At 39.0% G+C, this 12,103-nt stretch overlaps 1 protein-coding gene across 4 annotated transcripts in view; it reads left to right on the top strand.

Moving 5' to 3' along the window:
* The window catches only part of MARCHF6 (membrane associated ring-CH-type finger 6), an 80,304-nt gene that overhangs the window by 34,090 nt on the left and 34,111 nt on the right, over window positions 1–12,103 (top strand). For all 4 annotated transcript variants that reach the window (NM_001205812.3, XM_059878770.1, XM_024981358.2 and 1 more), the window contains exons 6-10: window positions 3,649–3,817; window positions 5,289–5,478; window positions 6,956–7,017; window positions 7,650–7,682; window positions 11,486–11,537. In NM_001205812.3, the coding sequence (NP_001192741.1) occupies window positions 3,649–3,817; window positions 5,289–5,478; window positions 6,956–7,017; window positions 7,650–7,682; window positions 11,486–11,537 (506 nt within the window). The remainder of the gene's footprint in view (window positions 1–3,648; window positions 3,818–5,288; window positions 5,479–6,955; window positions 7,018–7,649; window positions 7,683–11,485; window positions 11,538–12,103) is intronic.

The following is a 12,103-nucleotide window of genomic DNA, read 5'->3' as shown; positions in this document are numbered from 1 at the left end:
ATCTGTTGTTACACGTAGATGCTGAGAGTTCCTTTAAACGTGTTTTTAACACAGATGTTTGAAGCCAGATATCTTTTTAAAATGTTTTTTTGATTGTTAGGTTATGGACTCTAAAAACTTGTTGACTGTAGCTTTATTGTATTTTAATTTGACGTGAAGCATTATAATTGCAGTTTCTTGGGAAAGACATGTGACTTATATTTTTATTATTGATGTTAGAATTAGAAATGCTGTGAATGATTAACTGTATCAAGATCATTAGAATATTAAGCTTGCAAAAGATTGGACCTCTGCTAAATCTTCTTTTGTACCCAACTGACCTTAGGTTTCTGATCCCTAAGTAAAGGCAAAGAACAATATAAGACTGTTTTTTAGAATAGAGGCATTCAGATTATATTATGAAAACAAGCCAAATGACAATAGAAGAGTGCAGGAGAGCATGTTTCATTTCTGATAAACAAGAAATCAAGTCTCTGCATCGTTATTTTGAATTATGGTTGAAAATACGTAGAAACATTAGATGTGTCAGCAGCTTGGTTTTCCTACTGGTGGTTTTACCTGCTGGTTTTACCTTTTTGGATAAAACAGTTAAGTTATTTATTTCTGTGTCTTTGACAGTATAGGAAACAGAAAAAAGGTTTTGGATTTTATTCACATTAGAACAGCTTCTGAAGTAATGTTCATAAGTAGATAGGAATCTTGGAAATAGGGCACTAATGGCTGTGGCCATGATAAAAAGGAGAAGCAGTGATTTGACACACTTGAGAATTTAGAAATAGTGTAATAATATTACCCTTTGTATGAAAATACTAACCTGTGAAGTGATTCAGTGGAAATAAATACGACAGCATTCCTATATCTGGACATCAGGTTTTTATCTCAGCCATCTAGAACACAATTGTAGTATGGAGGCAAGGAAAATCAGTCTTAAATGGCTGAAGTGTCATTCATTATGTCTCTGTGTTTATGACATAACTCACCTCTGGCTTTCCTTTAGAAATTGTATACTGAAAAAAAGCTCATGTTAAAAATATCAAGGGAGGTCAGAAAAAAGTTAAAAGTGATGAAAGTTACATTTTAACATCTATGAAATAATAAAATAACTGTTTCAAACAGGGTGGTCCTGTTCCATTTAGTTTGAGCCTGAGTTGTATTTATCATTGTATCTTTTGAGAGAACAGTGTAGCAGCCAGTCAGTATCCTGATTATTTAGAAAAGATGACTTGAGGTCCCTTGTGTGCTGTTCCAGTAAAGTGGGCTGTATTCCTTCTTTTATGGTTTCTGTTTTGAGTGGCAAAATATGTTAATATTTGCCAAAGCTTAAATTGGGAGGCTTTGGCTTTGTGAAAAACCAGGTGCCTATGGAAACCACCATGTCAGAAGTTTTAGTGTTTTGGTCTCAGGGCAGTATTCTACTTGCCTACCGCCTTTACTGTTTGTTGGTGGGACCCTTAAACATCTGATTGTTTGGCTGGTGTGGTCATTTAGGTTGTGCACTGAGGTTGTAACGGAAGGAACCCTGGCACCGGAATAAAGTTGCAACTTTTTGGTGACCTTGGGCAAATCATTGGACGGTCTGAACCCTTGTTTTTTCATCAGACAAAATTCATACTAAGTTTTTATGTGTATTTGTGAATTTAATCTTTGAACAGCCCACTCTTCAAAGTGGGCTGAACCCCACTCCCTGAGGCACGTTTAGAGATTAAATTCACAAATATATGTGAAAACCATGTGTGAATTTTGAGCACTGTTACTCAGTAGCACAGTTACCAGCAAAACGCAGAGCTGCTGCTTGCTTTACGTTGGCAGGCTCCCCTTTTCACGCCAGCCTGGTGGGTTAGGGCCACGCCTGAATTGCCTTCATGAGCTTCCTCACTGCCACCGGAAGAATACTGGAGGCTTGGTGGGGATCGTTGAAAGAAATTGTAAGCGTGGGTAGATTTTATAATCTCATGCTGCCTTTTAGAATGTGAAGAATTGAACCAGTTTTTCTGAAAGCACTTATAGTTAAATCACTTATTTTTTCTGAGTAATGTTTCATTTTCTCTATATTTTCTGAAAGTTTACTTAAAATTTCTTAGTACCTTAGCAGGCGCTACATATTCCATAGCCCAGGTCTTCAACATCTCAAGGCACAGTCTGTCAGTTAACTATTACTACAAAACGTGCTGTCTCCAAAACTTGGTGCCTTAAAACAACAAGCGTTTTAATTCACTCGTAATTCCAGGGGTTAACAGTTTGGATTGGGCTCAGCTGATCAGTTTACCTGTTGGACTTGCCTCAGTTATGCCTGTGTGTCACTGAGGTGGGATGGTCTAAGATGAGGTACTTTGGTTCTTGCATATGACCTCTCTTCCAGAAGGCTAGTGGGGCTTCTTTACATGGTGATCTCAGGGCAGCCTTCTAAAAGGGTGAGGATGGAATCTTGAAAGCTCTCTTCTAGGCTTTGGAACTCAGGAATTCTCATTTATGGTCCAGATGGTTCCCAAACCAGCCCAGAGTTAAGGTGTGAGGAAAAAGCAGAGGATTCTACCAGGAGTCTGTCACTGTTTCAAGTCTGCGGTGAACGGTTGCTGTTCTTACTACTGGTGACAAGACAGGAGTCAAGAGGGGTCCCCACCTATCAAAATTTTAATGGTCTGGAGGGTTCCTTACCAGAGGGGTGATTATCATTCCTCTTTCTATTAAGATATATTCCAGATAGTATCTGAGGACCACATTATTCAGTTTGCAGCTTAAAGGCTGAGGTCTCCCAAATTGACCCTTCCTTAAGTCTCTATGAAGGGAAAAATGTCATTTTATTATGGTAGTGAATTTTCCAAAGGCTCCCAAAATTGTTGAGTTACCTTTGAATTATTTTAAAATCAGACATAGACCAGGGAAGGATATGCTCCTTCAGAGAGGAAAAGAACAAAGAAGTGTTCAGCAGTGTAATACTCTGTGTATTGTCCTGTGGATTGCCCATGATCTGTCAGAATTTGTTGAGGAGCTAACATACTTTAGTGTATTTGTAGTTAGCGTCAAAATTCAGTCTGCCTTCTGAATGAGGCGTTCATAAAGCTTCCCACAGGCTTCTTGCCTCACGTGTTGTGACCTGTGCGTCTCTCAACCTTCCTGTAGTGTCTTTGGACCTTACTAGAGGCTCTTCTTTTTGATTTGCTGATTCTGTTCATTCTCATGGGTTTAAGTATGAGCCAACCAAGTTGGTTAAACTTGTGTGTAAAATAAGGATAAGAAAATTCTTAGTAAGTGTTGGGCAGAGTCATTTATCTTTAGTAAATTCATGCATTTAATACTTGACCTTTGTCCAGTATTTGGCTACTCTTATTTTTTGCTTGCTGCCTTCATTTTTCTCAGTCATCCTCAAAGAGGCTGGATAGCTGGTTTATGTAGTTCTGATGTTATTCTTTGCCTTCTGTAATATAAACACATACAATACAAATACATAAATACAAATATTTGACCCTCTTATAGATAAAGTGCCACCATCCTCAGAAATAACTCTTTTTGAGAGACTGATTTTCACCAAAAAGTTACCACTTTTCTGGCTGTTCTTTCTAGATTTTTGTATAAAGTGAATGTTACCTTGGTTTCTTAACTTGAAGTGTTCTTTGGAGTAATTCTATATACCTCTTTTTTTTTAAACAGGGACAACTTGTTGGCGGATTGTTTGCAGGGTTGTTTTGTGGTGACGTGCACACTGTGCGCGTTCATCAGCCTGGTGTGGCTGCGAGAGCAGATCGTCCACGGGGGAGCCCCAATCTGGCTGGAGCATGCCGCTCCGCCCTTCAATGCTGCTGGGCATCACCAAAATGAGGTAAACCCTTCCGTCCCCGAATTCCTTTGATCTGGGTGGGACTACGAATTATTGTCCCCCTCCAGGATCCAAACGCTTGACTCCCGTGTCCCTCATTGCGAAGCAGGACAATGACAAGGTTTGGGAGAAGTTTAAGGGAGAAGTGAAAAATCAGAAGCACGTGGCTGTGACTTTGCCTGTTAGCTTCCTGGTGAGATGGGGGCAGTATTAGGTTGTGTACCGAGTGCGCCTTCATTCCCTTCACCTGGGCTAACAGCTGCCTGGAACTTAATATCCAAATCTCCTTCATGTCCTTTTGACGTGCTCCTTAACATTAAGGAGGCCCCTTGCCCTCTTTGTTCATTAGTGTCTTCATGTGTAAAACAACTCAGCCTTTGTCTTGGTAGAAACATTACCAAAAGTAGAAAAAAAGGAATACTGTTGATAACAGTCTTGTACAGTTTTTCTTTTTCTTAATGAGAGATGGCATGCAAGATGAAGAGCGTTTGCTTGAGGCATTACGAAGAGGACGGTATGATAAATGATTTTTAGTATCTTGTTTACTGAGAAACTACAGGGCTAAAGATATAGAAAAAAAAGAACTGACACATAAAAAAACAATTTGCACCTTGTAAAATTTTTATTATGAAAAAATTGACTATAAAATTAACTCTATAAATAGTTAACGACAGTTTTTCATTTAAGTACCTTCGCTTTTTCTAGTGTTAGGATTGATTTCATCAAATTCCGCCATACCCTTTTCTCTACAGATTTAAGGGTACAGCTTCTTTGAAAACTACACATGTGAAAAAATGGGACTATAAAGCAAGTATGCTTTTCTTAATCTAGTGTTAGTACTTCATCATTGTATCTCATATTCTCTTATTAGAGTCTTTGTTACCTTTATAGGAGTTCAGTGTTTTAATTAACTGCAACTGGGTCTTTGCATTTGGTGGGTTGCAGAATTCAGGAAGAGGCAGAGAAATGAGTGTGTGGGAACTGATGACGTTCCTGTGGACAGGCTTAACCTGCAGTGCAGACATGAGAAATCTTTCCTCAGGTGTTAACTGATGACTGAGAATTAAGTTATATATCAGTATGTGTGTAAACAAGTAGAGTGCATAAATACATTTTCATCCCTGAAGTGATCAGTAAAAACAAGAGATTGCCTTATAAAGAAGGATTATGAAATGATGTATTCAAAATAGCCAGATTTGTTCATGTATTTTCTATAATGCTTTGTGAAATGTTAATCTCTAAATTATACTGAATGAACGTGTATACTGTTAAGTGAGTTGTGTTCTTATATTACCAAGTTGGTACAAATTCAGATACATTTAGAAGAGATGCCCTTGAGAGCTGATTTTTTGGAATTTTAGTAGAGTTTTTGTCTGTTTGCTAGTTTTGTTTTTTTAGAAAGGAGAATACAATTTGGAAATACAGCAAAACTGAGACAAGTTAGCCAAATTTCTGGTCTGTTCTGTCATTTTAGGCTCCAGCTGGAGGAAATGGTGCTGAAAATGTTGCCCCCGAGCAGCCTGCTAACCCCCCAGCAGAGAACGCGGTGGTGGGGGAAAACCCTGATGCCCAGGATGAGCAGGCGGAGGAGGAGGAGGAGGAGAACGAGGAGGAAGACGACGCGGGCGGGGAGGATGCCGCTGACGCCAACAACGGGGTGCAGGGTAATGGCTGCGGCTTGTCCCCACCCTTCCTCCACGACCATGAGTCCGTTCCCAGCTCCCCGGGGAGGGCTGCAGTCTTCAAAACTTCATGGGTTTGAAGTTCTGTTTGTAACCTGATTTTACTTTATTTTAGCAGACTTGTATTTATGGGCATTCATAAGCATGACATTCGTTTTAGCTATGAAGCAGGGCATGTTTTGTGTTTTAAAATTCCTCACACAGGACTTTTTATAGGATGGATAGGAAGTTGGAGTAGATACTATATTTTTTAAAAAGAAATTTTTAAAAAATACTATATTTTTTAAAAAGGAATTTACTACCATTTTATCTTATTCCTTTGCCATCTTTATTGAGTCAGTGCAACTTCTCTTATTAAAGAATTCTTGAAGTGTATTCCGCAGGCCAGACATCACCCAGAGACACTCATTTTCTGGCAGTATGTAAAAACTCTAGAATGTAAAAGAATGTCTGAGACCAGCCCACCAGTCAGCTGCCAGTAGGTCACCATGTTCTTTTCTTTCTCTGGCCCCAGAGGTTTCCTGTCAAGTGCTGCACTGTCTCTGGGTCCACTTACCATTGCTGAGTGTTTCCTCTGCACAGGCATGCAGACACTACGTCCTTGCCTTCCTGGAATTTCTGGTCTAGTTATGAAGCAGAAATACCCAAGTGAGCGAGTCTGTTATTACACAGTGTGATAAGTGTGCAGCTTACTCTGGGGGTGCTCCTGAGGAGAGACCTGTTTGAAATAATTCCCTGGGTAGCTCAGAGTAAGTGATAACCTGAGCTGTGGCTTGAAGGATGAGAGGAAGCCAGGTGTATAGTGGGAGCAAGGGGCCTTTGAAGGGAGAGGTGGGTGTATGTTCAGAGGCTCTGAGAGTACAGCTGCAGTGCCCCAGTGACAACCCTGGTTTCCGTCTGTTTCATGCAGTGGGTCCTGCCTGGACCTTCTTCCCTTCCTGTTCCACACAGTGTTTATACTGATCTCTTGCCCTTAAAATCTGTCAGTGATTTCCCCATTACACTAAAGAACAAAATAAAATCCAGGCTTCACTTTCCTTTTGTATCAGTATGATACGATCCCTGTCTGTCTTTCGTAAACATCCTCTACCACCCTCTTCCTCACCCAGAGAGTTCTAGTTGCCTGGGTTCTTCACTTTTCTCAAATCCACCAGGTTCATTCTTGATGCAGAGCTGCTGAATTCCTCTATTTCACATAATCCTATTTATGTCCTTTTTAGCACTTATGTCACAGTCTGGAATCATCTAATTTATTTTGTGCATTGTGTTTGTTTATGTTTTTAAAAAATTGCCTAACTAGCAAATACTCAGTATGGAAAAATTTTAACTTTGGTTTAGCCTATTTTAACTGTTGTGTTTAACAACAGTTATAAAACACTGTTAAACACAACTTAAAAGAAAATGTCTTATTATTTATTAAACTCACATTCCAGAAGTAATATTTAAATTATATTTCCAGATGACATGAACTGGAATGCTTTAGAATGGGACCGAGCTGCAGAAGAGCTTACGTGGGAACGAGTAAGAGTTCTATCTATTAAGTGTCCTAGTGTTTTAATTCTAATGTATGTCTTAACGTTGGCTGTATTTAGATGGATACACTGATTTTGCAGTTATATTTGATGAAAATAATTACCAGAACTTCAGTTTCTAGAGGAAATTAAGTGATACATTGTGATGAAAATACTACAAATACTATGATAAAGATCTGTTAATGCCTTTTCTATCTTTTGGTACAAACCTTGTTTCACTTATGAAATTTATAACTTGAAATTGTGTACTTTTTAAAATGAAGTAACAATTTAAATATAAGTATTATTCTGATATTTCAGTTAACAAAACAGTATAGTGTATCTTGAAATCTTGACTGGCTCCATATCTAATGTAAGAATAAAAATCCAAGATGGAATTTTTTTTAACTTTATATAATTTGGATTAAAAGGATATACAAAATATAAAACTCCTACGATATGTTTTTCAGTCTCTGAAAATGATAGGCTCTTTTGGAAAGTAGTGGGTAAATATTATGTTTAAAGATATTGAAAGGAAAATGAGCTTTTTTCATAAATAAAATTTATTTTTAATAAAATTTATTTTCATAAATAGATAAAAATCCTGTTGAATCTTGATTTAATGCTTATTATTTATTTTAGATGCTAGGACTCGATGGATCACTAGTTTTTCTAGTAAGTAAAGCTAATCTTTTTTAATAATAGAATTGTAACTTTATTTGTCCTAGTGATTCAGTGATCTCAAATTTACAGTATTACAGTATATGGTTGCTTTTTATACTAAGGTCAAAATGCCATTTGATTTTTGATTACTTGGTGTATTGAAGAAAGTCTTTTTTGTGTATTGAAAATATTGGCAAAGCATAAACATAATGCTATTTTAAAAGGAAATTATTAAAAATATTTGAATTTTAGAAAAGAAAATGAAATACAAAGTTGATGGTAATTCAGAAAACTTGGCCTTCTTTTAAAGTCCCAGCTTGCTGTGTTTTAATGCCTGAATTGGTGAAAACAGCAGCTTTGAGATGTTCACAGAGAAAGCCCTGTTTGCAGAGCCTCACCTGTGTTTACCTTAACGATAAAGAGTATTAGTCTAAGGTCAAGAGCAGTTCTTCGAAGAACTTGTTCTTTAAGGTGAAATGATGTTTTTTCCAGGTTCTGTGATATAAAGTCACAGAACTCGCCCTTTGGGATTTTTGAATAGCTTTGGTTATCAAGATGATTTTGGCTGCAGGTAGCCAAACTCCAACTGACTGAAACTGTTAACATGAGAGGAAGTCCAGAGGAAGGATGGGCTTCAGGTGTGCTTGATCCAGGGGCCCAGCAATGTCATGGACCCAAATAATTTCCCTCTGCCGTTCACAGTATTGGCCCTCCTCAAACTGCCTCTGGATGGAGCCAGAATAGGAATTGAGCTCATAGCTTGAGGATTTGAGGAACTCTATCTGATAATAATTCTCAGATTAGTAAGAAGGTTATATTCGTGAGCTCCTATTCAAGGTTAGATCACAGTCAGTATCAGTTCAGTTCAGTCGCTCAGTCGTGTCAGTCTCTTTGCGACCTCATGAACTGCAGCACACCAGGACTCCCTGTCCATCACCAGCTCCAGGAACCTACTCAAACTAATGTCCATTGAGTCGGTGATGCCATCCAACCATCTCATCCTCTGTCATCCCCTTCTCCTCCTGCCCTCAATCTTTCCCAGCATCAGGGTCTTTTCCAATGAGTCAGCTCTTTGCATCAGGTGGCCAAAGTATTGGAGTTTCAGCTTCAACATCAGTCCTTCCAGTGAACACCCAGGACTGATCTCCTTTAGGATGGACTGGTTGGATCTCTTTGCAGTCCAAGGGACTCTCAAGAGTCTTCTCCAACACCACAGTTCAAAAGCATCAATTCTTAGGCGCTCAGCTTTCTTTATAGTCCAACTCTCACGTCCATACATGACTATTGGAAAAACCATAGCCTTGACTAGACGGACCTTTGTTGGCAAAGTAATGTCTCTGCTTTTTAATATGCTGTCTAGGTTGATCATAACTTTCCTTCCAAGGAGTAAGCGTCTTTTAATTTCATGGCTGCAGTCACCATCTGCAGTGATTTTGGAGCCCCCCAAAATAAAGTCAGCCACTGTTTCCATTGTTTCCCCATCTGTTTGCTGTGAAGTGATGGGACCAGATGCCATGATCTTAGTTTTTTGAATGTTGAGCTTTAAGCCAACTTTTTCACTCTCCACTTTCACTTTCATCAACAGGCTCTTTTAGTTCTTCTTTACTTACTGCCATAAGGGTGGTGTCATCTGCATATCTGAGGTTATTGATATTTGTCGTGGCAATCTTGATTCCAGCTTGTTCTTCATCCAGCCCAGCGTTTCTCATGACATACTCTGCATATAAGTTAAATAAGTAGGGTGACAATATACAGCGTTGACGTACTCCTTTTCCTATTTGGAACCAGTCTCTTGTTCCATATCCGGTTCTGTTGCTTCCTGACCTGTATACAGGTTTCTCAAGAGGCAGGTCAGGTGGTCTTGTATTCCCATCTCTTGAAGAATTTTCCAGTTTATTGTGATCCACACAGTCAAAGGCTTTGGCATAGTCAATAAAGCAGAAATAGATGTTTTTTGGAACTCTCTTGCTTTTTTGATGATCCAGCGGATGTTGGCAATTTGATCTCTGGTTCCTCTGCCTTTTCTAAAACCAGCTTGAACATCCGGAAGTTCATGGTTCATGTATTGCTGAAGCCTGGCTTGGAGAATTTTGAGCATTACTTTACTAGCGTGTGAAATGAGTGCAATTGTGCAGTAGTTTGAGCATTCTTTGGCATTGCCTTTCTTTGGGACTGGAATGAAAACTGACCTTTTCCAGTCCTGTAGCCACTGCTGAGTTTTCCAAATTTGCTGACACGTTGAGTGCAGCACTTTCACAGCATCATCTTTTAGGATTTGAAATAGCTCAACTGTGATTCCATCACCTCCACTAGCTTTGTTTGTAGTGATGCTTCCTAAAGCCCACTTGACTTCACATTCCAGGATGTCTGGTTTAGGTGAGTGATCATACCATCATGATTAACTGGGTCGTGAAGGTCTTTTTTGTACAGTTCTTCTGTGTATTCTTGCTACCTTTTCTTAATATCTTCTGCTTCTGTCAGAGCTATACCACTTCTGTCCTTTATTGAGCCCATCTTTGCATGAAATATTCCCTTGGTATCTCTGATTTTCTTGAAGAGATCCCTAGTCTTTCCCATTATATTGTTTTCCTCTGTTTCTTTGCAGTGATCACTGAGGAAGGCTTTCTTATCTCTCCTTGCTATTCTTTGCAACTCTGCATTCAGATGTTTATATCTTTCCTTTTCTTCTTTGCTTTTTGCTTCTCGTCTTTTCACAGCTATTTGTAAGGCCTCCCCAGACAGCCATTTTGCTTTTTTGCATTTCTTTTCCATGGGGATGGTCTTGATCCCTGTCTCCTGTACAGTGTCATGAACATCTGTCCATAGTTCACCAGGCACTCTATCTATCAGATCTAGGCCCTTAAATCTATTTCTCACTTCCACTGTATAATCATAAGGGATTATGATTCTATACAGTCAGTATAGAAGCTTGCTATTGTTTAGTCGCTCAGTCGTGTTTGACTCTTTTGTGACCCAATGTGCTGTAGCCCGCCAGGCTCCTCTGTCCATGGGATTTTCCAGGCAAGAATGCTAGAGTGGGTTGCCATTTCCTTTTCCAGGGAATCTTCCTGACTCACGAATCGAACCCATGTCTCCTGCATTGGCAGGCGGAGTCTTTTTCACTGAGCCACCTTTTGTCCTTTATTGCGTTTAGTTTCTCATAGATGAGAGACCTTAAAGAAGGCATAAAAACACACTGAACACTGAAAGAAGTGCTGTGCAGTTTACATTAATATGTTCAGAAATAACGTGGTTTTCAAATTTTTCTTTATTTGGATATTTTAGTGTTGTGATACAAGTGAAATCTGGTGTTTATGAGAATCTATACAGTTCATGGTATATTATTAATTTCTGAAGAGGAAGTGTTTATGGATTAATTTGATTTTTTTAATATGTGACATTAAGAACTTCGAGTTCTTTAGGTTTAGTTTTAGGAGCTACCTGGGGATTTCCAGGTGGTGCTAGGGGTAAAGAACCCACCTGATAATGCATGATATGTAAGAGTTGCATGTTCGAGCCCCATGTCGGGAAGATCCCCTGGAGGAGTGCATGGCAAGCCACTCCAGTTTTCTTGCCTGGAAAATCCATGGACAGAGGAGCCTGGCGGGCTATAGTCCATAGGGTCGCAAAGAGTTGGGCAGAACTGAGCAACTTAGCACACACACATGAGCTATCTAATGAAAAATGAAAAGTTGCATATAATTTCTGAATGAAATCTCAAGATTATAGTAAAAATTTCAATCTTCTTAAGTAAGTGAATTAAATGTAAATCCAATAGGAGATGAATATGTTTTATTAATCTTTTTTTTCTTTAGGAACATGTCTTTTGGGTGGTGTCTTTAAACACATTGTTCATTCTCGTTTTTGGTAAGTGGTGTTTTGCTTTTATTTATGATATTATGATAGAAGTTTAGTTTTCTTGGACCTTGTTACAGGTTTTGTTTTGTTTTAACCTTATATGAAATATAAGAATGGAATATTTGAATGGAATTTATATGGAGTATATGAAAGGAGTTTTAGATAGTCATCTGGCATAAGAAGGCCCTAGGTATACAGATATTTTCTTTCCTGAGCAGCACTGACTGCTGTTACTGCCAGCTCTACTTCTGTTGGGCATTTCTGTGTCTCTTCTTGTAGCAGCTGGTTTCAGACTGACTTGAGAATACACAGTGTCCCACTTTTGAAATTAATTTTGTGCTGGTTATCTCTGTGTTCTTTCCTGTGGCAGAAGGTCTTGTTTTTAATCTGATAAAAAGTCCTGACCAAGACCTTACCAGAGACCTTGGCTTGGGAGCTGTCACAGAGCGAGATATGGGTTTGAGGAAAGACAGTGAACTTAGCCCGAGTGTCACTCCCCTCAGAACCAGATTCCAGTAATGCCATGACTTCCAAACACTTCACAGCTGTACCTGTGAGGTTTGTGTGACAGCACT

This window comes from Bos taurus, chromosome 20, assembly GCF_002263795.3.
Source record: "Bos taurus isolate L1 Dominette 01449 registration number 42190680 breed Hereford chromosome 20, ARS-UCD2.0, whole genome shotgun sequence".
Classification (NCBI taxonomy): Eukaryota; Metazoa; Chordata; class Mammalia; order Artiodactyla; family Bovidae; genus Bos; species Bos taurus.
Note: the sequence above shows the minus strand (reverse complement) of the source record. Positions and strands in the feature narration are given on the sequence as shown.